Raw genomic sequence first — 27,195 nt, 5'->3', positions numbered from 1 at the left:
CATCATTTTTTTGACCATCCCCACCTTTCTTTTCAGAACCAGATCGCCAGGGGCAAAATCCCTGTGTTTTACTCTCTTGTTGTGACTATTCGCCAATACTTGCTGATACGATGCTAACCTTATAGCCGCTGCGTCCCTCCTTTCGTCTATCATATCGAGGTTCAATCTTAACATCTTGTCGTTCTGATCTCGACTCCATGCTAAGCTTCTGATAGTGGGGACCAAATGCTCAACCGGTATAACTGCCTCGGTACCATACGCCATTGCGAACGGGCTCTCCCCAGTCGGCCGCCTTGGGGTGGTTCTGTAAGCCCATAGAACGTTCGGGAGTTCATCCAACCACTTCCCTTTATGATCTTCCAGCTTCTTCTTAATGCAGGCGAAAATGGTTCTGTTTGTGATTTCTGCTTGTCCGTTGGCCTGAGGATGACTTACTGCAGCCAACTTCTGGTTGATTCCATACTCCTCCAGCAGCTTTCTTACTTGCCTGCTGTCGAGGTTTGTGCCATTGTCCATGACTATTGATCTGGGAACACCGAAACGACAGATAATATTGTTCCAAATAAATCGTCTCACATGAGTCTGAGTCACGCTAGGATATGGTTCTGCTTCCACCCATTTAGTGAAGTAATCCGTGGCCAGTAACACATACTTGTTCTGAGCTCTTGCAGTTGGCAGAGGACCGACCACATCCATCCCCCATTGCGCGAAAGGCCATGGCGAGGCCATTACGTGCAATTCCTCAGGTGGTTGGTGGATCAATGGTCCATATCGTTGGCATTTATCGCACCTTCGAGAGAACTCCTCCGCATCTCTTGACATGTTTGGCCAGAAATACCCTTGTGTCATTGCTTTATGCGCTAACGATCGCCCCCCAGAATGATTGCCACACACACCCTCATGAATAGCTCGAAATACCTGCTGCGACTCCGCGGGGGTGACACACTTCAAGTATGGGCCAGAGTAGGACCTTCTGTACAGCTGGTTACGCACGATGGCGTACTTTGCAGCATTCTTTTTGAGTTTCCTAGCTTCATCCCTTTGCATAGGCAAAACGCCATCTCGAATATAGGTAATGATGGGGTCAATCCAACTCGGTTCATACGGTATGACGTTGACTTGCCAAGGGTCAGAGTCCAACGGTTCTTCGAAAATAGATGGCTGGGTCAATATTCCTACTGGAATCACCCTCGCCAATGTTTCACCGCAACTCGAAGCACTACATGCTAACCGGTCTGCATCTGCATTCTGTTCCCTCGGCAGCTGTATGAATTCAATCTTTGCAAAGTCCTTGGCTTTATGCAGAACGGCAGAACGATATGCCCCCATCGTGTCATCCTTGGTCGCGTACTCACCATTTACCTGCCGAACAATCAGCTGCGAGTCACTATACACAGTCAAACTTTTGATCTGTAGCTCTCTGGCCAACTTTAATCCATTTAGCAACGCCTCGTATTCCGCTTCATTATTGGTGGCTCGGAACTCAAGTCTGAGTGCTTGGCTCAAGGAAGTACCCTCTGGGGTTTGCAGTTTGATCCCAATTCCAGCCCCCATCTGGTTAGAGGAGCCATCCACAAAAAGTTTCCAAGAGCCGCATCTAAGGTCTTCTTCCGTATCTTCGGCATCACATTCTAGCAGGAAATCGGCCACCGCTTGCCCTTTAACAGCTGTTCTCGGCTCATACGTTATGTCAAATGAACTCAACTCTATGGCCCACTTTGTCATTCTGCCCGAGAGCTCTGGCTTGTGCATAAGCGTTCTGATTGGGAAAGTTGTTAGAACAGCTATGGGGTGGGATTCGAAATAATGCCTCAACTTTCTTTTTGCATTTACAAGTGCAAGTACCACCCGTTCGGCCTTTGAGTATCTTTTTTCTGCCTCCGTCAGTGTTTTGCTTACATAAAATACCGGGTATTGCACCCCTTCCTTGCAACGAATCAGAACGGCACTCGTCGCGACACCAGATACTCCAAGATATAGAAATAACTTTTCTTCCGGATCTGGGGCTGACAGGACTGGTGGATTCTGCATATATTCCTTCAAATGAGTCAATGCTTGTCGTTGCTCATCCCCCCAGACCTGCCTTCCATGGCTCCGAATCGTGTCAAAGAACGGTTTGCAGTGATTTGACAATTTTGAAATAAATCGACTTAATGCAGCTATTCGTCCTGTGAGGGCTTGCACCTCTCTGATCGTCTTTGGCTCGGCATTCTTAATCAAAGCCTCTGCTTGAGCGGGGCTAACTTCGATGCCTCTGCGGTTGACCACGTGTCCCAGAAACTGTCCGGAACTCACACCGAACGAGCACTTGGTTGGATTGAGCCTCATCCCATATCGCTTCAGTACATCAAATACATCTTGCAGATGCTTCAGATGATCATCCTTTTTCCTACTCTTTACCACCATATCATCAATATAGGCTTCCACAATCTTACCCATTTGATTCTTAAAAACTTTGCTAACAAGTCTTTGATAAGTTGCTCCCGCATTCTTTAGTCCGAAAGGCATAACTTTGTAGCAGTATGTTCCTCGCTCGGTGACAAAAGAAGTTTTTTCTTCATCTGCGGGGTCCATAGGGATCTGATTATAACCTGAATAAGCGTCCAGAAAGGTTAAACGCTCATACCCGGTGGTGGCATCCACCATTTGATCAATCTTAGGCAGCGGGAAGCTGTCCTTCGGACAGGCTTTGTTCAAATTGGTGAAATCAATGCATACTCGCCATTTCCCATCCTTCTTCTGCACGACAACGACGTTGGACAACCAATCAGGGTAGTGCACTTCTCTGATAAATCCCGCATCAAGCAGCCTATCGACCTCTTCCGCTATGATTTGATTACGTTCTGGAGCAAATCTTCGCTGCTTCTGTTTCACCGGTTTGAAATTGGGATTGACATTCAGGGAATGACAGGATACGGAGGGACTAATTCCAGGCATGTCTAGGTGATTCCATGCAAATACGTCGGCATTGTGGGACAAGAAATCCACTAGCTCTTGCTGCTCTTCTCTGGTCAGTCTTATACCTACTCTGGTAGTTCGTTCTGGTCTGGACTGATCGATCTGCACATCTAGAAGGGGCTCCTCGGTCAAGTCGACTGACTCCTCCACCCTGTTCTGCTCGGGCGGAGGTTCCTGTAATTGCTATCTGGGGCTTGCCGAACGGACGGGCGCCTTCCCTTTCCCAGCATGCTTTAGTGTGACGGAATAACACTCTTTGGCTGCAACCTGATCCCCCCGAATGTCTATCACTTTATCTCCATCGGGTCCGAGGCACCTCATGACCTGATGCAGAGTTGAGGGTACACCTTGGACTCTGTGAATCCATCCTCTTCCCATCAGGAGATTATACGAGGGGTGAATTTCTACAACCACAAAAGTTTCCATAAGAGCTCGTTCTGCAGCTTGAACTTCCACTTCCACCATCCCGACGAGCTCCACCCTCTTCCCATCGAACCCTAACAAGGGATTTCCGGTGGGCTTGAGCCTCTCTGGTTGAATCTCGAGCCTATCAAATGTGTCCCTCGGCATGACATTCGCACTGCTCCCAGGATCGATCAGAACTCTGCGCACCAAGCAGTCTGCCACTGTCAAACTGACTACCAACGGGTCTTCATGGGGCAGTTGAACACGCTGCAGGTCTGTCCAGTCGAATTTTATCTGCATCGACGGGCTCTGCTGGTGTAGAGTATTCACACTGCTGACCCTTTTCTTCATCTGCGCTTGCCGCAGGCGCGCCCGGAGTAGCTCATCCGACTCTTCACTAGGCTCGGGTCGACCATGGATAGCATTGATTATACGAACTGGTTGTGAATTGTGGGAGCTTTGTTTATGACTCCTTTTTATTTGTTCCACCGGTCGATTCTGCTCTATCGCCGAACCTTGAACATAACTCGCGAACTCCCCTCTAGCTATCAACATCTCCACTGGCCTCCTCAGGTTCCTGCATTCGTTAGTCTGATGACCGAAGTCAGAATGGAAAGCACAATGTTTAGTTTGATCCCTTTGTTCGAGGGGTTGCCTAATTGGCAGTGGTGGATGAAACTTATCTTTGTTCTCCTGATACAACCTCGCCAGAGTGACCTTCAGCGGAGTAATCAGCTCTTTCTCCCTGGACCTTTTTTCTGCCTTCCAAGAGGTCTGACGTTGCGGCTGAGCCTGCTTCTGCCTAATCTTTGCCTTGGACTTTTCCTCAGTCGACACGAGCGACGCTGTCCGAGCATTAGCTGCCTCCTCTTCTTCTAGGCGCACAAAGCCATCGGCTCTTTCATTGAGTTCATCCATAGTAGTTAGCGTGTTCACTACCAGACTGGTGTGAAACGGAGTTCCACGTGTCATGGCTAACTTGAAGGCTTGAACTGCTGTAGAAGGGTGGCATTCGATCACCATACTCTTAGTGAGATTAAACCTGGTAAGAAAAGCCTGGAGACGTTCATCCTTGTGCTGCCTCATCGTGAATAGGCTCGCGATGTCTTTCGGCGGGCGCTTGTTCCCACAGACGGCGCCAATTGAAGATGCAAGAAATTTGTTCCCTCTTTCTCTCTCTAGAATTCTTACACTTCAACCCAAAAAGATCTCCCTATCTCTTTCATTCCTTCCCTTATTTATAGATATTTACAAGATATTTACAAATATTGACTGATTGCTGGATCTGGGCCTATTCCTCCATAAGTCCTGGTCACCTTTGATGGGCTTACTCGCGTTCGGCCCATATGGCAGTGTCTTTATATGGGCCGACCCAGCTGTACGGACCGAATGCAGTGCTTGCAAGTCGGATCCGGCCCATGTCGTCCTGGGCCTCCTCAGTTCATCAATATTTTTTACCATTTATCAACCACGTTACATGCTAAAAGCTATCACATTGGTATTACTTGTCAACTTGCATGAGCGCATAGAGTACACTTGGAATATAACATGGTTAAAGTACAAGTGGGTTGTTGCATGTAAGAACTGTCAAGTCCAAGTACAAGTGAGTTGTTGCATGTAAGAAGTTTCAAGTTTAAAAAAGGTTAGCATTATATAGACACACACACACACACACACACACACGTATATATAACAGCCACCGAATGGCAGCCTCAACCCAGTGGTTAAAATTTGTAAGCCCAACTATTTCGGCAAGTTACCCCTTTTTTGTAAAGTCATACCCAAAACTATTACATGGGTATCAAGCCAACACATGGCCACGGGTCAATAACTCTCATGAAAAGAAGAACAAAATGGGGACTCAAGTGTGACACCTTTAAAAAAGTTGGTGTGTATGGGTGCATATATATACCTAGTCATACCCAACGAAATAAAGAAGGAAGCTGCCGAACTGAAGAATAATTCCAGATCTAAGCCTTCGAAATAGCAGCCTAGTACTTCGGCACCGTGCCATTACCCGCCACGTTAAATGCTCAAAGATATCAAGTTGGTGATTTGTCAATTTAAATGGGAACCAAAGTTACACATGGGTTGTAGTATGGTTAAAGTACAAGTGGGCTGTTGCGTGTAAGAAGTTTCAAGTCTAACAAAGGTTGGCATTTATAAAGTTGGTGAACACCAAGACTTGGTCACCGAAAAATTGCCCAGTGGTTAATATTATGAGCCAAACAATTTTGGCATGCAAGGAGCACTTCGACATAGTACGGTCTCAAGTTCAAAGTTATCTAATTGATATTGCTTGTCAACTTGATACACTTGGGATGTAATATGGTTGAAGTATGAGTGGGTTGGGCATATAAGAAATTTTAAGTCTGAACAAAGTTGATTTGAAGTATATGAATATATAAAGCCACTGAAACTTCTACCCACCACCCACCAAATGGGTTCAGTTGGGAATGAATATCATCAAAGGGTGGATGTTGTGATCTGAACAACTTCCACAAATAGTCACTTGGGTATGTTATTTGGTCATTTGATGAAACTTTGCAACATGGCGATCACGTTCCAGAGATACACCCAAAATTACTACATGTGCATTAGGTGTAAGATGCTTTGGTACCATGCCAACACTTGAGAACAGAAAAAAATGGGATGTGATCAATATAATGGAAGTACAAGTGTGCTGTGCAGGCAAGAACTTTCAAGTCTAACAAAGGTTAGCATTTATATGTGTGTGTGTCTGTGTGTGCGCGCCACTGAAGTAATGAATGGTAGCTACCTAAATGGAAATTAAATTCTAGCCTAGAGCCACCAAAATGGCATTGTGGGATTTCAACCTTATCCCACCCAATCAGTTTTGGTCTAAACATTAGTTTTGTGAGTCCACTTGCAATACCTTCACATGGGTAAGTCAGGACATCAATTTGGTTAGTTAAAAATTGGACATCTTTGAGCTACATGCACCATGGTGGTGGGTACATATTATGAAGCATTATTGGCTCTAGATATTTTGCTGAAATTTGGGTCTTGAGTCATACAAATTTCAAATTGACATATGGATTATGTTATTCATGTCGAAAATTGAGGCCAAAATTGGCCATACAATGGTCCACTAGGCTGAAGTTGGAGATCTTAAAAACTTCCGCTTATGTAAATAAAACTCTTCAAAAATTTAGCATGAACTCATTTTCATAGTGTTGGGGGCAGTTGTTAATACCTAAATCATGACCAAAATCATGATGCCACGTAGTCGAAGACACCAAGGCCTAAACTCTAGATTAGCCCATGATCATGGCTTTGAACTCTCGATCAAAGAGGTGAAAATATTAATTTCTAATCATGGTGGTTGAAATCAAGGCCAAGAGGAGAATGGAAATCTTCTTAGGTCATCATTACCCAGATAAGATATTAAGCCTATAACCAACCATGGCCTAAGAGTGTCTAGGCCAGTCATGGCCTAAGGATAATGACCTAAGAGTCTAACTAGCCATGGTCAGAAGTCTCAACCTTGGTCAAGAGAAATTTAGGAGTCTCAGCCAACGTGGCCTAAAAGTCTCTTGACCAACATGACCTAAGAGTCTTGATCAGTATGACCTAGGAGCCTCGGTCAACTACGGCCCAAGAGTTATCAGTATGGCCTAAGAGTATTTATGCCACCCATGGCCTAAGAGTCTCAACCAACCATGTTTCGGAGTCTCAATCATGTTTGAAAATGAACTTTATTTCGAAACCCATGGTCAAGAGTCTTGACTATCACCAAGAAGAAATTTTATATCAGACTATCTTCATGTGTCTCAACCATGATCAAGTAGGAACTCTATTTTTGACAATAATGATCAACATTTAGTAATGTTCAAGACCAACGGAACTTCTCGATCACAAATCAACTCATGATCAAGAATGACATGTTGACAATAGTGATCGAGAGTCTAGGCCTAACCATTGGCTAAGCTTAGGCTAATATAGATTAAATCTCTTCGTAGGTGATGGGCACTTGAAGAAGATTTGCTGTAAGTCAAAGTAAAGATTAGTTGTGAATTCTAAGATCAGTAGAACTTAAAAGTCAGGTCTGGAGACTAAAAATAAGTCTAAAACGGAAGGGACAATCTGACCATGTTTAAGGTTTGGAAACCCAAAGCTACAAATAGAAAATTTCACCTACCTCTGATGTAAATACACCAATGGTCAGTGGTTAGAAGGTGCAACAGCCTAGGCATGGATCAAAGTCAAGAATGGTAGGTGAGGAAAGCTTAAAAAGTTTAGAGCATCAGAGAGAACAGCTTTAAAAGGATCTGAAGCCTATAAATACAAGTAGTCATGAAAGATGAAAAGTTTTACTGAACACGTGGGTAGGCATGCAAGCTTGTTAAAAGCTGAAGATTCCAAGATGGGTCATGAACGGTCACTATCACTCCGAACCCAACCACCACCTAGAGGAATGCGAGCTGAATAAGACAACACCAAGCCAAGATCTCTATAAATAATTGACCAAGCCTCACAAGCAAAACATCCAGCACCATCATCCAACATTCCTTTTGTTATCCATCTTTCTTAGTTTATCTTAGCTTATAGCTTTTAGATTCATAACTTTATCTTTCATGCCTATTAGATCTTTAGCATCTTTCATGCCTATTAGATCTTTAGCTCCTTAGCTTTAGTCCAGTAATATTAGCTAGTTGTAATTTGGTTGCTTAGCACATTAGTTCTCTAGTTTGTTATCTTTTAACTTACGTATCTCTTTCTCCCAACATTAATTAATGAAATCTTGTTTTTTTATGAAAGTATTGAATTTCTTACTCTTCTTCATTTTCTTGTCTCCTTATCAAGCTCCCATTTTCAAGACTGAAAGTCCTTGTCATCAAGGGATTGAGAACCATATAGAGAGGGTTATTTCTAGTCTCCTTCAGTTGCCTGATCTTTAAGAAGACCGACATACGATCTGAAATAGGAATATTATCAAGCTCCCATTTTCAAGACTGAAAGTCCTTGTCATCAAGGGATTGAGAACCATATAGAGAGGGTTATTTCTAGTCTCCTTCAGTTGCCTGATCTTTAAGAAGACCGACATACGATCTGAAATAGGAATAGTTTGGCTTACCCACATTTATGTTCGACGGAACACTGGCACGCCCACACACTCTACTCGGGATCTCATGAGCCAAGTAATCTAGGCTCACCACGTGGGACTCGGCATTGCGAGCCAAACAAATATTGACGGCAAACTCTGCCGAAGAGAAGATAGCTGCTCTGTGATGACGGTGGTTGTTGCAAGACTATGATCGGCAATAATGGAGGTTTTGCGTTTGGGTGAACTGTAGGTTAAGTGTAAATGACAACAAAGGCTGTGTTCGGTTGTGCAGTGGTTTCTATGTGATTTTGCTCGGCCGTGGAGTTGTTAATGGTGGATTGTGATGACTAATGGTGGTTTGGGTGAAGGTAAAGGTTTCATTTGGCCTCGGTATGTACTGAATAACCTTTTTTGGGGGGTTTTGTTTATATGCGACGAAAAAGAAGGATTTGGGTTGTGTTAGGGTTTGGGGTTTGGTTTATTTGTGACTATGATGAAGGTTGTGGGCTTGTTTGGTGGGGCTTACGATCGTTTGAATAGGTTACTGGAGTTTGGAAACATGAGATGGTGGGATTTTAATTGACGAACAATAACCATAATAGTACTTAGAGAATGTTGTGCACAATTAAAAATTCCTTTAACCGATCGATTCTGTCTGATACCAATTGACCTAGGACATGTAGTATCCAGAAAGAAAGTTGGGGGTGAGAATGAGAAAATGAGATGAGGCGAGACGAAGGAGGTGAGAAAATAGATTGAAGGAGGTAGGTTAGAAAGACCAAGAACAACAAGAACAAGGAGGGAGAAGAGACACAAATGGAGTTCTCAAACTCAACGATAATGTTCAATATTCTCAATAACTGAATTCTGATATTACAAAGGAGCCTTTAAATAGGCAAATTACTAAGCAAATCCTAAAATATAAAAATACAAAAATAACCCTAAAATCCAAACAGTATAAAAAATAACATTAAGCATAAATAAAAACCCTAAATTACTAAAATCCCTAATTATATCTTTCTTTTCTCCTTCTCCTATGGTATGTGTAAGTCATATTTGGTTCTAGCTCTTCTTGAGTTGTGCCTTGTTCTCCATCACTCTTTCTTCATCCTACAAACTCTCTCTCTCTTCACACCATAGATCTTCGTCGCTGTAACACCCTAGAAGAAAGTCTTGAATTTTTTATCATGTGTTTTTTGGTTCAGGGGGGACAATGATTGAGGTGGCAAAACGAAAATCTTCTTGGGATTAACTCAGAGGTACTTATTTGCTTTTAGTTTCTTTGAGCCTTCTTGCTTATATATATGTTTCTTTAATCCTGCATTTCCAAACTCTTATTTATGATCCAATTCAATTTTTATATATTTTTTGTTGGTGAATCCAGTGCAATTTGTAAAGTACTTAATTTTTTGGATATTCACTAGTATATATTTTTAGTATCTTTCAAGTTGGTACTTTGTTGAGTAGTTCTTTGTCTTTTACATGGTTATGTGGGGCTAAGATGACTTTAATGGTACTCTATCCTATAGATGATATGATAATCATAGAAACAGAGACGAGACTGAGTATTTGATGCTACAGGGATGGGCATATGAGTAAATCCATTTTATAATTTAACTACTCTATCATGTTGCTTTCCTTAACTGCCACTACTGTATTTATTTCTCTTTCAGGGAATCAAGATTGATGGGGTATGTTTGCATCCTATTTTGTTACTTCAGATTGATGGGGCATGTTTGCTATATTAGAATTGCGTTTATAAATTTGCATTAATGTTTATTATTACTTTGTACCTCACAAATTTGTTTTGCTGGGTTTTCTTTATGGTAAGGGAATGTGGATTGGTGAGAAAGCTTGGGTTTAGATTTACACATTTTTACTGAACTTTTGGTTTGGCCCTAAGTGGATTTATCATTTATCTGATCATCGAACATTTAGTAAACAACATTTCTCAAAATATTAAATAATCTATTTGAGATCCAAATGATTCTGAATTTCTTGGAATTTTTTTTTTTTTTTTAATTTTCCGTTTCTTTGTTAATTTGTTTTTGAATTTCTTGAATGTTTTTTATTCGTTAATTTCATGAAATTTTTATGCTTCGTTTGGTTGGAGGGATGGAAAAATGGATGGAAGAGATAGGGGGAGGGATGCTTGAGAAATCCCTAGGGAAGGGAAGGTGTCTCCCCCATTTTTTGTTTGGTTGAATGGAATCGATAGTAGAAATGATTGATGGGATGATAACTTTTTTTGTTTGGTTGTAAGGAAGGGAAATAGAGTTTTTATATATTTTTTACCAATATACCCTCAATGTATAAAATAATAAAAAGTAGATATTTATTTTAATTTTTTTTAAAAGGATAAAATTGGAAATTGTATATTTGTGGGTAGTTACTCATTTTCTCTCCCCAGCCTTCCCCCCAAAATTGGACGGATAGAAAAACATGAAGAAAGGAGGGATGCTTCATCCCTTCTTGCTTCCTCCCTCTCTTCCCTTCCCTTGAACTAAACACAAAAAGCTTCATCCCTCCCTCCTCTCATCCATCCCTCCAACCAAACATAGCATTAGTTTGTTTATTTTTATTATTTTTTTTTCCTGAATGGGGTTATGTATTATCATTAAATCATCAATAACAGCAAACTCTGGATTCTCTATATTTAGCGTGCCAAACAGACCACTCCGAACAGTTCTAGCAAAAGGGCAGCAACAGAGAAGATGATCATTGTCATCTTCAGCGGCATAACAATTGTGACACGTTGCAGCCAGAGATATGCCTCTTCTTTTTCAAATGGACATAGGATAGATTCCCCTGCTGTACAATAAGAGCAACAACCACTGAAACCCTTGGTCTACAATACCTCCAACACAACTTAGACCATGCCACCCTAGGACCTTTTTGTCTACACACATTCCAAGCCGATTTCAAAGAGAAGGTGCCAGACTTCCACAAGATACAATCGGAGTCCACTCCAATAGCTTAAGATGAAATGTAGTTTCTGATATCAGCAGGTAGAGTTTCAGGAATATGCCAATTCCCATCCCGAAGAAATGTTTGCACAGAAGCACTGTTACCATAGTATCTAAAAATAGTGGCACCGAATCTCTGAACAAGTGATCTACTACCACACCAAGGATCATGAAGCAAATTAAACTCGTCACCTATCCCAACCCTATATGTACACTGTTGTAGAACAAGGTCTCTAACCTCCAAAAGTTTCCAAACAGTAGAGTCTTGTTGTTTGGGAACAACAGACCAGAAGTTGGCTACTCTGAGATACCTACCTCTGAACCAATGAATCCAAAGCTTATCTTTCTGGATAAAGTCCCAACACATAGCTAGTAATAAAGGAAGGAAAACAAGACTGGCCTAGAAGTTCCCACCTACCAGCAATAGACAAATTGAGCGTACTCCAGTTCTGAAGTCTAGCATTCACTTTATTAAATAAAGTAGAAAAATCAGCAACCTTGAGCTTCTAATCTGATAATGGGATCCCCAAATACTGAATTGGAAACTCAGCAACTTTGAATTGTGGGATCTGACCTATTCCTCTGCTTCTCCTCACTGCCGTGGAAAACATCAGTAAACTTTTCTCAGCATTCACTTTTAGACTACTAAAGGCCCCAGACTGATCTAACAGTGTCTTCAGAGCTCGGGCATTAGAGAGAGAAGCCTTCAACACAATAACAAGATCATCAGCATACAGGGCATGAGGCACTTGCAAACCTGTCTTCACTGTAGCATTAGTGAGTTGAATTTGGCCAGTATTGATACCATCCATCATCATAGTAGAGAATAATTCAGTTACAAGAGTGAACAATAAAGGTGATAAAGGACAGCCTTGTCTAATTCCTCTTGAAGAAGAAAAATATCCAGCGGACCCCATTGAATAAAATTGAAAATTTAGGTGTTGAGATACATTCCATTACCCATTGAATCCATCTTGCTCCAAAGCCATAAGCCTGCATCCTTTCTTTTTTAAAGCCCCAAATATAGTGAATCATAAGCTTATTGAAGGTCCACCTTCAAAGCCATAGCAGGATCACCCATCTTTATTCCAAAATGACTAACCATGTCAGCAATTAGGAGTATATTGTCATGGATCCTCCACAAAAGCAGATTGCTCCAGACCAACAATAGAAGGCAAAATCCCACTAAGTCTATTTGCTAGAAGCTTAGTGATGATTTTATATAAGAAATTATGAAGTGCAATTGGTTTGTAATTTGTACTCAGAGCATTATGATTAATTTTAGGAATTAAAGTAAGGAAAGTAGTGTTCACTCCCATTGGAAGCTTGGAACTAGAGAAAAAATGGAGCACAGCCTTGACCAGACCACCACCAACATGCCAAAACTTTTGAAAGAACCTAGCTGGAAATCCATCTGGACCAGGAGCTTTATTAGGATGAAAAGCCATAACAACACCTTTGATCTCCTCCTCAGTAGTACTCCCTTTAAGATAGTTTCCTTGGTTAGTACTAAGGAAGGGTCTTCCTAGGTTGAAAAGTGCCCCTCACACCTTCTCCAGCAGTATATAAATTCTCATTATACTCGATCAACCATTGTTTCATAACTTTTGGATCTTCAGACACCTCCTCAGGCCCTTTTTGAAGTTGAGTGATGGCATTATATGCCCTTCTAATCTTGGTCTTATGATGAAAAAAACTAGTACATCTATCTCCTTCCTTGAACCATTGGACTGACTTTTGTGCCCAGAGGATCTCTTCCATATCAATCAGATTCTACACCTGAAACTCTATTCTCTCTCTTTCTGTAATAACTGCTCATCCAAAGGCTTCTGTAATAATTCCATCTGAGTCAATAGCAACCCTTCTCTAGCCCCTTGAAGCTGTGCATCTATTCTACCACCAGCGTTTTTCCAATTTTTTATGACTGACTTGACCTCTCTTAATTTCTTCATAACCTGAAGAATAGGTGAACCAGAAGTCTGCACACTCCATGCTTAGACACAAGACTTTACGCTTCCTGCTGTAAACACCATATTTTTAGGAATTTGAATGGCTTAGGACCTGCAGAGCATGAATGAAACCATTTGACTACCATACCATAATGGTCTGAGAGGGATGCAGTATTTAACAAGAGCTTGGAGTCGGTAAACTCATTGAGCCAATCCCTATTTACCAGAGCTCTATCCAATCTAGAAAATATTATTTTTTGTACTCTGTTTATTAGTCCAAGACCAATCGCCATTGTTAGAGGGTAAATCATCTAGCCTGAAGGACTTAATGAGATTATTAAACTCATCCAGCAAACACCGATGGAGCTTTTGACCACCTCCCTTCTCATGATGAAACCGCACAATATTCCAATCGCCAATAGCAAGCTAAGGCCCTTGAACAGTAGCAGCATGAGCCTGCAAACTCACCCATAATTTTTTTTCTTTCATTTTTAAAATTATCAGCATCCACTGCTGACACATACACAACTAAACCAGAAGCAATAATTTTTATTTTGAGAAGCATGGACTATCTACACAAACCAGAGAAATATCAAGGATAGGTCTATTCCAGCCAACCCAAATTTTAGCCAAAGGATTACAATCATAATTGGAAAGCCAGCCCCAAGAATGACAAAGCCTCTTCTAAATTATGTCAGCATTTCTCTGTCTAACTCTAGTTTCCACCAGCACTATACAAGCACAGTGATTCTCTAATAACCAGCTTTTAACCTCACGTTGCATAACATTCCATGCTCCTAACATTGAGAAAGTGGCTTAGGTGGATTGCCGCCTGTGCCCTTATTTCTAAGGGCCCTATCAGATTGTGGTAACTGTGTCTTTTTCCTACCCCTCTTCTCCTCAAGAAAATGACTTAATATGATATCCGGCGATTGACCAGCATTCTCTAATTGATCAAGATGAGTTACAGTGCATTCAACCCCCTAGCTTGGTCAGCCATACTAACAAGGTCCTCACCATTATCAGAAATGCCTTCATCCGAATCATGCATAAGGTCCAAATCGCAATTGTGCAACGCACACTTTGAAGGACCCTCACTCTCAACAGCCACAACAAGATTAGAATCATGATCCCGCACCATGACTGGAGCTGTTAAATCATCCTTAATTGCATCAGAATCTGGAAAAGACCTTTCTTCATCTTAAAGCAAAGCAAGATGTCTCTATCCCAACCTTTTTACCCCCTGTGACGTTTTGAACCTCCACAATTGAGGCAACACGCTGATCTAATTTTCCCTTCATCTTAACTACCCATTGCCCTACTGACTTCTTACGTGATATCTTCTTTTCAGTAACCTTTAAAGGATTCTTATGTTCCACATCAATAACACAGTCCTCAACATGCACACATATAGTCATAGAGACGGGCAATTCAACCTTAATATCAGTCTCCACCATAACCCTCACAAACTGACCACGATTAATCATATTATCATCAAGAAACAGAGTTTTTGAAAAACTCGAGCATACCTTAGAGATCATAGTCTTGTTGCGGCAGTGTATAGGCAGACCATGTAGCTTTATCCAAATTGGTACGGAGCCAAGCACTTCCTTCTGCAAATTCATGTTACGATCCCATTTCTTTAAGATAATTGGTCTACCCTCGAATGTATGCACCCTCTTCAAAACCCTAGTCACATCCTTAGCAGAACCAAATCGCACAATAAAGAAACCATCACGCAGATAGATCAATTCCAATTGTTTGCACCAATGTTTCTCTATGAATTTCTCAAACAATGGGTAATACGGCCGACTGCCCATAACATAACCCACAATGGAGTTTTTCCAATGTTTGACATCGTTCTCCACATCCGCATCATCAATCACAATTTTCTTTTTGCTTAGTTAAAATTTGTATACGTGGGTTTTAGGGTTAGATTAGAGGAAGAACAAGAGACAAGGAAAGAGAAGAAAGAAGAGAAGTCTCATAGAAAATAAGAGGCGTAAGTAAAACCCTACACCCTTAAATCATATATATTAAGACCAGCAAAAGTACTAATACCCTTGACCATTACCCACTACTACAATAATGACATCTAACACTCCCCTCAAGCTCGAGCATAAAGATTAAACATGCCCAGCTTGAAGCACAACCGTTGAAATGCACCACAAGTCAACGACTTCGTAAGAATATTACCTAGCTGATCATCACAGGAAATATATGGAGTAACAATTTGTTTCCGCATCAGCAGATCTCAAATAAAATGATAATGCACCTCTATATGCTTGGTATGCTCGTCAAAAACAGGATTACTAGCAATCAAGATAGTAGCTTGGTTATCACAATACATTGACATAGGAGTAGGAACGTCAATACCCATCTCTTGAAGAAGAGAGCGCACCCACAACATCTCGGAGGCAGTGTGAGCCATAGCACAATACTCAGCCTCCGCGCTAGAACGAGCTACTACCGTTTGCTTGTTACTGCACCAAGTAACAAGATTACCACCAATAAAAATGCAATAACTAGATGTAGATTGCTGATCTGAACGATTGCCAGCCCAATCAGCGTCACTAAAACCCGTTACAGAGAAAGAAGAAGAAAGCTTATACAATTCATTCCCAGGCACACCCTTCACATAACGCAGAATACGACAATCAACCTTAAAGTGGGGTTGACGAGGAGTATGAATATATTGACTAAACACACTAACAACATAAGTAATATTTGGACGCGTAACAGTAAGATAGATCAATTTCCTAACCAAGTGCCAATATCGGCTAACATCGGCAAACAACTCCCCATGATCATCGTCAAGTTTAACTGTGGAGTCTATAGGAGTATCAATCAGTTGTGCACCTAAGAGACCAGTTTTAGACAAAAGATCAAAAACATATTTCCGTTGAGACAATGAGATGCCTTCACGAGAACGAGCAACTTCAATCCCAAGAAAATAGCAAAGATCACCTAAGTCTTTGGTATGGAAATGTTGACTAAGATGTTGTTTCAACTTCGCAATGCCTGTTGAATCACTCTCAGATATAATAATATCATCAACAAAGACAATCAAGACAATCGTACCAGCACAAGAGTGACGAATAAAGACAGAATGATCAGAAGTAGAGCGCTGAAAACCAAACTCGATCACTACAACACAAAATCTATCAAACCAAATACGAAGGGACTGCTTTAGGCCATAGAGAGCCTTCCGCAGTCAACAAACACGGTGCTCACTACCAGCAACAACATAACCCGGTGGCTGATCCATTTAAACCTCCTCTTGTAGCTCACTGTAAACAAATGCATTCTTTAAATCAAGCTGGTGTAAAGGCCAAAAACAACAAACTGCCACGAAAAGAAGAACTCATACAGAATTGAGACAGCAACAAGAGAAAATGTCTCTGAGTAATCAACACCATAGGTCTGCGTGTACACTTTGGCAACTAAACGTGCCTTAAGACACTCAATAATACCATCAGGAAGAGGAAGATACTTAACAGTATAAACCCAACGACAACCGACAGTTTGTTTCCCTTAGGGGATAGCATTAAGCTTCCAAGTCTGATTCTTGTGAAGAGCACTCATTTCCTCATCCATAGCGTGTTTCAATCCAAACAAAAATAAAGCCTGCTTATAAGATGAAGGAGTGGGGGCAGATGACAAGGTAAAAGCAAAAGATTGCAAGGAAGAGGAAGCACGATCATAGAAACAAAATTAGCGATGGGATGTCAAGTACAAGTACGTTTACCTCGATCTAATGCATTGGTAAATCTAAATCATCAATGGTAGAAGTGGATGATGGAGGAACCTGAACCTTTGGTTGAGAAGATGATTTGTCCGGACCATAAGAAACAACAGGCCGAGAGATTTTGACGCTGGTAAACCTGCAAGGGAGGATTAGAAGATAGAGGAGAACTAGAAGATGGAACTAATGGCAGCGGAAGAGTAGGTAAAGATAAGGAAGACTCCCCCTCATTATGAGATGACGATGTATAGAAAACAATGGACTAAAAAAAAAAGTAACGGCCGCACTAACAAAGTAACACCGAGACTCAGGATTGTAACAATGATACCCCTCCTGAGTGTGGGAGCACCCGAGAAAAACACACTTACGAGCACGAGGAGACAACTTGTCACGACCAGGATCTAAAATGTAAACAAAGGCTACACAACCAAAGACACGAGGAGTAAGTTGAAAGGGAGAAGGATCCGAATATAAAAGAGAGAAAGGAGACTGATTTTTCAGAATAGCGAAGGGCATGTGGTTAATGAGATAACAAGCAGTAAGAATTGCATCCGCCCAATAATGTTTTGGCACTTCATATTAAATAGCAAGGTACGGGCAACATCCAACAGATGGCGATGCTTTTGTTCAGCAACACCATTTTATTGAGAAGTGTGAACATAATAGTCTGATGAATGATACCACGATCTGAACAGAAGGAACTCATGATAGACTGTGTATACTCCAAGGCATTATCAGATCGAAAAACCTTAATACATTTACCAAATTGGGTAAGAATTTTGTTATAAAATTTAGTAATAATACGTGGTAACTCAAATCTTTCTTTCATCAAGAACAAATATGTCATTCGAGAATAATCATTAACAAAGATGACAAAATATAGAAACCTATTCAAACTTGCTGTTCGAGAAGGACCCCAGATGTTTGTGTGAACTAAATCACTCAGTCTGACGAGGCTGACTACGACTTGGGAAGGAACTACGATGATGTTTGCCCAATTGATAAGCTTCACACTCTAAAACAAACATAGGAATCAACGTAGGAATAGCTAACCGCAACTTGGCCAAAGATGGGTGACCTAAACGAAAATGCCACTGAAGAGGAGAGACTGTAGCACTCAAAGCTGATGACAAGACAAAATGAGGCTTAGCAATATCCAAATAATATAACCCGCCCTTCTTATGTCCTGAACCAATTATCTTCTTTGTCTTGAGGTCATGAAAAACATATGAAGTCAGGGTAAAGGTTACGAAACAATGTAATTCTTTAGTCAATTGGCTTACAGAAGTCAAATTAAAAAGGAAGTCAGGGACATAGAGACTAGAAGGTAATGATAATGAATTGGTAGGGTGAAGGACACCTTTCCCAAGAATAGGCCGAAAGGAACCATCAGCTAAAACAATGTGATTTTGAACAGGTTCTTAATCAGAAAATAAAGATGATGTACCAGACGTGTGAGCTAGCTCCAGAATCAATGACCCATGACAGAGAGAATCAATATTACTTGAATTAGCCAAGGGAGAAGTAAATTATCAAAAAAAAAAAAAAAAAAATAGCCAAGGTAGAAGTAGAGTTGGATGGAAGAGTAGTTCGTAACCTCTGAATAAGCATGCTAAGTTGAGCGAGGAGTGTAAAATTGGCACTTGATAGCAGTGATTGTGCAGTTCCACTGGTAGTTTGAAGTACAAAATTTGGCTTGTGCTATTTTTTCCAGCAATAAGATGTAGTATGATTTGAACCACCACAATGATCACACTTCCTATCACCACGACCACTAGGACAGCCGCCAACACGAGAACTACCACAGCCACCAACACGGGGAACTACCACAAAAATAAGGTTGTGGCTTAGAGTCATCCATGAACAAATATGTGGCCCTGAAAAAAAATACAAGAACAACTATAATTTTTTTTTGATAAGTAAAATTTCAATTAAAAGCGTTCAAAAGGGGAACGCGTCCCAAATACAAGCAAGCCCTAAGGCGCCAAAGAGGCCAGAAAATCAATCAACTCCTCAAAGAAGCCACAATATCTACCCGATCCCCAAAAGACAAGAGAGGAAAGAATACTATGCTTAATAAATGCAGTTGCGGATTCCTTTCCTACAAAAGCTCTACTATTGCGCTCCGTCCATAGACTCCACCATAGACACAAAGGCACCATCCTCCAATACCGTCTAGCTTGGGAACCTACAGTCACCCCACTCCAAGCCTCAATCAACTCTCTCGTAGATCTAGGCATGACCCACACAACGCCGAACAGGCCCAACAAAAGGTTCCAACAATCCATGGCCACTGAAGAGTGCAAAAGAAGATGATCCACCGACTCACCATGATGCTTACACATGAAACACCGATTAACAATAATAAGCTTCCTCCTCAAATTATCAAGCGTTAAAATCTTACCCCACACCACAGTCCACGTAAAAAAGGCCACTTTAGGCGGCACTTTGGATCTCCACACAGCCTTCCACTGAAACCTCCCAGCTGAAACAGAAAGCAAGAACAACTATAATTCAAGAACAAGTGTGATACTGATATCAGATTCAAAGTTCAAATCTAGCTTTCTTAACAACCCAAGAATCAAAGTAATTCCAACTCACTGCAGCAGAAGAGTCTGCTTGTACAATGTTCCTTATCAATGGATAACAAGTTTCAGAGGCTGAGCTCTTAATTGCAAATCCAGTATTGAGTTTCCTCCATACAAACAAGGCAGATCCAAACAATAGCAGGTGTAATTCTGACGGTTTAGGAGCCAAAAATGTAGATTTAACAAACAAACATCCATTCATCAATCATGCTACCAACTCAAGATCTTAAATCCCAATTCTTATGCAGATTTCTATAGCCCAAGCATCCGAACAGATTTAAGAGCACTTACAGAGGGATTTGAAGGTCAAAAACAGCAGGTGGGTAACTGCCAAAGACAAGGAGGCGACTGCAGAACCAAATTTTTTTTGATAATAGAACACTCCAGATGTAGTGAAGCAACAAATTAACACTAACCAAGCACCTTCAAAGTCTAGATGGTCCCTTTAGGTTAGGTTTCAACAAACAAAAACATCAGAAAAGACCCCAATATGCAGATCGAAAAATCTTGGGTGAAACGTAGACAGTGTTTCAAAAAATTAAAACTGCCCTCAAACAATGTCAAAATGAAGAACCAAGGCCACCATAATTACCAGAAAATTCAGGCAAGCCAGATCAGGTGGTTGTTGACTAGTAGCTACTGACGTCAAGAAGGAGTCATACTGACATCAGTGTACAGATGGCAACCTTCAACCTTTCTGATCTCCTACAACTTGATAAAAATTTATTCTAACTTCAATCTGCTGCTCAGATACCAAGTTAAAATTTGCATGCGTGTGTTTTAGGGTTAGATTAGAGGAAGAACAGGAGACAAGGAAAGAGAATAAAGAAGAGAAATCTCACAGGAAATAAGAGGCGTAAGTAAAACACACCCCTCAATCTTATATATAAGACCAACAAAAGTACAATAATACCAATGACCGTTATCCAATACTACAATCATGACATTTAACAGCTTCTACAGTCATCATGACAATCCAAGTTTACAAACGTGGATTGTGTTGTATGATTGAAAAAACTTCTCCAAGTTTGTCGTGGAGGAGATCCCTGCTGGATAGAGACTGCCCCCGGTGGCTGTGAGGAGGAGGTGTGACCCTCTTCCATATGTTACTCCACCTTCTCCGCGCAGAGAAACCCTAGATGTTGTGAGTTGCCCCAGAGTCGGCTTTGGCTTGAGCAGTGTAATCTATTCAATTTTAATTTATTTTTAAGTGTATGCAAGTTAGATCAGCAAGGACCTGCTCACTAACCCTTTCACTTCCTGATTTTTGCTTTCTCTAAAAGCAAAATCATGATTTTCATTTCTGAAGCTGAAATACCAAGTAGAATCATGTTCAATAATCTTTTATGCTTTCAATATTTTGAAAGCAAGAAATTAGAAAGCAAGTTCAGTAATTATGATTTTGATTTTGTAAAAATTGCTCCCGACTCTTCAACTCTTCTCTCTCCACTCACCACCACCAAAAGCCGCCACCCATGTAATCGTGAATTACCTCTTCAGTTTCTTCTCCTTCTTCTTCCTGGTCATCACCGGCGATGGCATTGTCTGACGGCAACTTACCGTTGGCATCCTTATCGGAATCAGCCTGGTGACAGCCTCGAGCTCTTCCTCATCTTCCTCCTCGTTGGTTTGAGCCATTTGCTCTTCCTCTAATGAATTCGAGCCGCTCGAAAGAGATTCCTCTGTTGAATCCTTCGATTTTGAGGGTGGGTTTTGCCATCGCCAATAGCTCCATGGGAAGTGAGTGTTTATAGAGAGAGAAAGAGAGAGACAGAGAGGAGAGAGAGGCGTTCTAACATAAACCAAAGAAGATTTCGGTGGTGGCGATGGTGGCATTGGTTGCCGGCAGTGGCGGTTGACAGCGAGGGACGCTTTTGTTTTTTTGTTTTTATATATATTTTTTTGTGACTAGTTCAAGTTGATTTGGGTATCTTGTTGATGGGTTTTGAGGTGTATGGGAGAGGAGAGAGATGCTTGTGGCAGTGGCCATGGTGGGGAGGAGGTGAGTGGAGGCGATGGGTGATAAGATAATTTTGTTGGCGGTGGCGGTGGCGGTGGCCATGGTGGGGAGAAGGCGGCTTGGGTGGAGGAATGGGTGATGCATAATTTTAGAGTTTTTTGTTTTTGGATAAATAGTGCTAGAGAAAGTAATTCCTGTGAACAGTGGAGAAATCGAGAAAGCACATTTTTGTTACTTTTCATTCCCTTAATTAAATCTGAAAGTACTATCAACGGGCCAATGGCCTAGCGGTATCAACCTCTTACTTCCCAAAGGGAGGTCAGGGGTTCAAGTCTCAGAAGAGACAAGTGTGTGTGAGTACCAACTAGGAAAAAAAAAAAAAAATCTGAAAGTACTTTATAAAAGACGCAAAGTAAAATTATATTAGTAAACATGATTTGCACTCTTGATTCTTGATTTTAGGAATTGACAGCAAAAACAGGAATTAATTCCTATTAGTGAACAGCCCTAAGTAAATAAATTTTGGCAGTTTGTGTAGAGTAGGGTTGACTTTATTCTCTTTTAACTTTATTTTATTGGCTATTATAAATTAAATTTGTATTATACCTTATATATGATATTCCTAGTAATAGATTTAGAGATGAGATCTATTATTTACGTTATTCAAGTAGTTGGTAAAATAAATTGTTGAGATGAGTATTGACTAGTAACTCAGTAGTAAATGAGATTTTTATGTATGAATCCACACCACCATGCATGGAGATGCTTAGTAATAGTAAAGATTTGATGCTAGAATATAGCAAGCATAGTTTTGACTCGTATTTGAACATAAATTCTGTAATGATACCTCCAGAAATGATATTTTATGTTTCCTCTCTCTCTCTCTCTCTAAGATCTGTGGCTGTTTCATTGGGTATATTAGTATCTTTTTCCTTTTTCTTTTTTTCTTTTTTATTTTTTCTTTTTTTTTTTTAAATTTATTTATTTATACTTTAGGAGCACACATAAATGGTGAAACATTATTACTTTGGTAAAAATCACTTGTGTAGAAGCTAAAAAAGCAAAGGCATTGTCTGAATGATGCCAAGTACGGTCGATGCTCTATAGTTCACTTTATTTTTAAGTGGGTGCTGCGCTTCTTTCAAGGAATCCTAATCCTAAAGATATAATAATGGAAAGTCTATAACTGTATGGCATTACTCTCTTTTTCTTCATGAGGGGTTATAGGGCTATTCTCATTCCAAGGCCTGCGTCTAAAAAGTCCTTAAGACAGAGGAAAGAAACATATTTTGGTTCAAGCAGATGGTCATATATATATGATGCGGCACTTATAAAGAAAAGGGATATATATGATGTGGCCTTTGCTAAAGAATAGACATGTCAAGAGTGTGCCCGATGAAACACCCCCCTCCCCTCAATTTTATCTTCACATTGTCTTTTCAAATGGTATTCGTTTTTCGTTCCCATTTTCCTTCTTTTGGATATATATATATATTATTAAAAAAATGTTACAATTTTGGCATTTCTCTCTTTCTCTCTCGCCTTTCCATGCGTCTCATCTTCTCTCCCAATTTAATGTATCTCAATTTTGTGGAATATATATATATATATATATATATATATATATATATATATATATATATATATATATATATATATATATATATATATGAGTGATAAACCAATTTCTACAGCTCTTTATTGATCTATTTAGTTTTCCCATTTTCTTGTTGAGTAGTAGTGTTTTCAAATAGATTGCGTTGCTATACTATTTGCATAGTTTACATGAACCCTTATAGTCTTTCACCTTTTCAAAGTCACTTCTTTCTATTAGCTTTGTCCTGCACTTGCCTCGTGTAACTGCTTTAATTGTGTCTCTCATATGCTTCTAAATTTATCATTTCTATTTTATTTGAAAGTGTACCTTGATCCATTCGCTTATAGATGGAAATATTTGGGCATGCTTGGTTCAGTTTTCTAAAAACCTTTGTCAAGAACTCAGGAAACTATTTTTAGATAACTATAAAAGATAGTTCTTTGTCTACCAAACAGGTTTTGGTACAATTTTCTGATTTTTACTCAGAAAATAGAAAACTGAACCAAGTAGGTCGTTTATCTCTCTCTTGATTTTGATGGATTTGTTGGCCCTTGCCATGTATTTTTAGATGTTTTACATATAAAGTGAGTTGGTCAGTGAGGTTCTAGCTTTTACAACTTCACAAATTTTATGTTCACCTCTTAGTTATGCATGTCTTGATTGTTTGGTCATTTTTTCCCTATCAAAAGAAAGAGTATAATGTAAGAAAAATATTATTTATCTATTTAGGCTTCGCTATATGATATGTGCCCACAGGTCTCCTCCATTGGTTATAACATGTTACCATATGTACTTCTTGGCTTACTCCTTTTGAACTTGTGCCATTTACTTGAACTCATCCCAAAAAAATATTAGTAAATAATTCAAAAATAAAATAATAAACACATGTATTATATAAAGCACTTATATCCTCCAAATTGTATCTGCATTTGATTGTTGCTACGATTTTTAAGTATGAAGCTCATATTCGTTTCAGGACTTAATTCTGATTTTGTAATGCGTTTACATCATGTCTTTCACCCTTTGTTTACAAATGAAGTAGTATTATGTGTATACTAACATTATGAACTGGAAAGGTACTGGAAGCTTTCATAAAAGAGGAGAAAGAATTAGTTAAACCTTTCATTTGTGCTTCTCAAAATGACTTTATCTTTCTTGGGGTATGCCTTATTGATTCACTCAAATACTTTCTTGGGTCTCTTTGAATCTATGTGCTGTGCTCAAGAAACAACAATAATGTATCTTTGTTTTTTTTCCTAGTTGGTACTCACACACACATGCCTTCACTGAGGCTCAAACCCCTGACCTCTCTTTGAGAAGTAGGAGCTTGGTACCGCTAAGCCACTGGCCTGTTGGTAATAATGTATTCTTGAAGTAACAACAAAAAAAAAAATTGTATTCTTTCTTTCTTCCATCTGATAAGTTACCTTTGCACAGGGAAAGCATGGTGCTGGATCCATCAAGAAGTCGGAAATTTCTTGCACACATTTTTTTGATGGCAGATGGATTAAACTGTTATCTGTTGGCTACATCTCCTATCAACTCATGTTCACTTGGAGGAAAAGGAAAAAGGATAAAATTGGATTGACGGTCAAACTTCAGGATTGAGTAAATAATGTTAGGATTTTGAACTGCTAATAATAGCTTGCTTATGTTCGCGTAGTATTACATAGATTATGTACATGCGTGGAAGGAGTGATCTCTTTGTTTTCCTATTAAGCAGTTTTTAGCGTCTTTTTAACTCCATGCTTGTTACATGAGATCTTATCTCGCCAGCTTATTTTTACCTGCATTATATTGTGTAACTAAATTGGTTACCTATACGCATGGGTGAAGCTCGTGCCAGACCTAGCTTTCTCATATCAAGTCAATTTCATCTCAAGAAAGAATCAAATATAGAAGGAATTGAGGATTGCTTCTCATACACTCTCTCTAGCTTTGCGCGGATTTATGCTAAAACTGATATGCAAGCTTGGAAATTGTAATTAGGGTATTGGTTGGTTAGTTCAACTTAGTGACAGGAATAACAAGTATGTGCTGCTTCTGAAGAAATATAATTTTTAATTGTTAAATTGTGACTTATCTTCGTGTGTATGCATTTTCCACTTACAATAAGATAAAAAATTGAGAAGTGTATTCTACTTATGCTCTTATTCATGCCATCTACTCGTAAACATGATTTTATGGCATTGGTTCAAATATGCTGTCCTCCTACTCACGTGTCTAGTATCAAACTCCGACTACTCTTCAGTTTCTCGGGGAATATCTGAGCATGTGAATGTGTGGAGAATGTTGTCAATATAAGAGATCTGCTTCATTGTATACCAAAATAAAATAAAATAAACCATTGTAGGTAGAAGAACTTGAACTTGCATGCCAAGGACAATCTATGGTACAAGAATAAAGCAGTTCTGGACATACCAAGGCTTCCTCCAACAAGAACCCATCTTCAACACATCATAACAGCTCCATGCCGCCTCCATTTCAAGCTCGTGTAGCTTTCATATTTTTATTAATTGTATTTGGTGGCTTTCTTAAGTTTCAACCCCATGTCCTTCATGCATTTATCTGTCGGGCTTTCACTTTATTTCATGTGTCGGACGAAGTGTGGGATAATTGGAGTGATATACATCCATCGGGGTAGTCATCCGCGGAAGCTTCAGAAATTGTCTGAGATTGCGGTGTGGACGACTTTGGTTGTTTATGAGCATTTGGTTGAACCATGAAATTATTTCCTTGGCGGTTATTATGTTATATATAAAATGTTATAAAAAAAAAAAAAATTTGTTATATATAAAATGTTCCGTATTTGCCAGATCATTCAAATTTCGTTATTTATTCCTTCCCCACATGTGTGCCTATTTGTTAATTGATAGGGTGTATAATTGATTTGTTTAGCGTTCTCCTGGGCTTTGCTTTACCCCTAGCATCAAACATTTTGTAGATGAAGAAGATGGTACCAGAGTCGGTTTACTTCCATGAAGATTTTCTCTCATATATGCGTAGCTTGGTAGTTCCTAAATTTTAGATATTTTTTATTATCTTTCAAGTCTTAAGACATAGGTTAAGCCTTTAGTTGAGCTATTCGAATTTGAGCATTTTAGTTTTATTATTTAACTTCAGGTTTTATCTATGTATTCTTGTTTGGGTTGTGGAATGTAATTGTATTAGATCGAATTCATATGTATCAGACTATCATTTGGAGTGATTTTGATGAATTGGGAATTAACGTAAATTGTTCTCATTTTAATTAGATTTATCTTGAATAATTGGGTATTTAAAGCGGTGTCGGTGCAAGAGACTCTATTACTTGTGTTGGGAGAGTTTTAGGTGATGAACTGATTCATGAAATACATGAATTACGATTTTAGACTTAAGCATATAATTACAGACAAAATGTAATTTCTCACTTGTGAACCAGTTCTTGTCAACAAGGCTACTCAAGGTTTTTAACCAAAAAAAAAAAAAAAAGACTACTCGAGTCACGGTGTATTATTGTTGACACCCATTTTGATATTTGGGCCTTGGATTATATTTTGGGTCTTGGATTATGTTTGGGCTGAAGGTAGTTTGGAGTAGCAATCAAGTTGGGCTGAAAAATCATCGATATTCTACATAAACGTGGACTACAATTAAAGGAGCAATGATGAAGCAGATTCTGCATAAAATAAAGTTACATGCAACGTGCAAGCGCGCACCGATCGGATGATAGAATATTTTTGAACTGTAAGATGATGGATAAGATTTATGTGTAATAATTATCTTTTATTTGATTTTAGTTAAGAATTAGTATTTGCCTAGGATTGTTTAGTTTGAATTTATTTTCAGTTATGATATGGAGTTTTATTGCATTTAAAATACTTATGTATATGATTTGTTTACGATTTATTCTATAAATAAATAAGGAGATTTATTCTATAAATAAATAAGGATGCATGCTGTACTAAAGGTCCGGCACC

General features: G+C 39.6%; 1 protein-coding gene across 1 annotated transcript in view; it reads left to right on the top strand.

The window, feature by feature from the left end:
* LOC132295597 (uncharacterized) overlaps positions 1 to 25,456 on the top strand; it is a 36,971-nt gene extending 11,515 nt beyond the window's left edge. The window contains exons 10-11 of the mRNA XM_059793906.1: positions 9,637 to 9,690; positions 24,674 to 25,456. Coding sequence (XP_059649889.1) covers positions 9,637 to 9,652 — 16 coding nt within the window. The 3' untranslated portion in view covers positions 9,653 to 9,690; positions 24,674 to 25,456. The remainder of the gene's footprint in view (positions 1 to 9,636; positions 9,691 to 24,673) is intronic.
* Positions 25,457 to 27,195: the final 1,739 nt, after the last annotated feature.

The sequence above is a fragment of the Cornus florida genome, unplaced genomic scaffold, assembly GCF_030987335.1.
Source record: "Cornus florida cultivar Cherokee Brave unplaced genomic scaffold, ASM3098733v1 CherokeeBrave_3.0.0_Hap2_Chr02, whole genome shotgun sequence".
Taxonomy (NCBI): domain Eukaryota; kingdom Viridiplantae; phylum Streptophyta; class Magnoliopsida; order Cornales; family Cornaceae; genus Cornus; species Cornus florida.
Note: the sequence above shows the minus strand (reverse complement) of the source record. Positions and strands in the feature narration are given on the sequence as shown.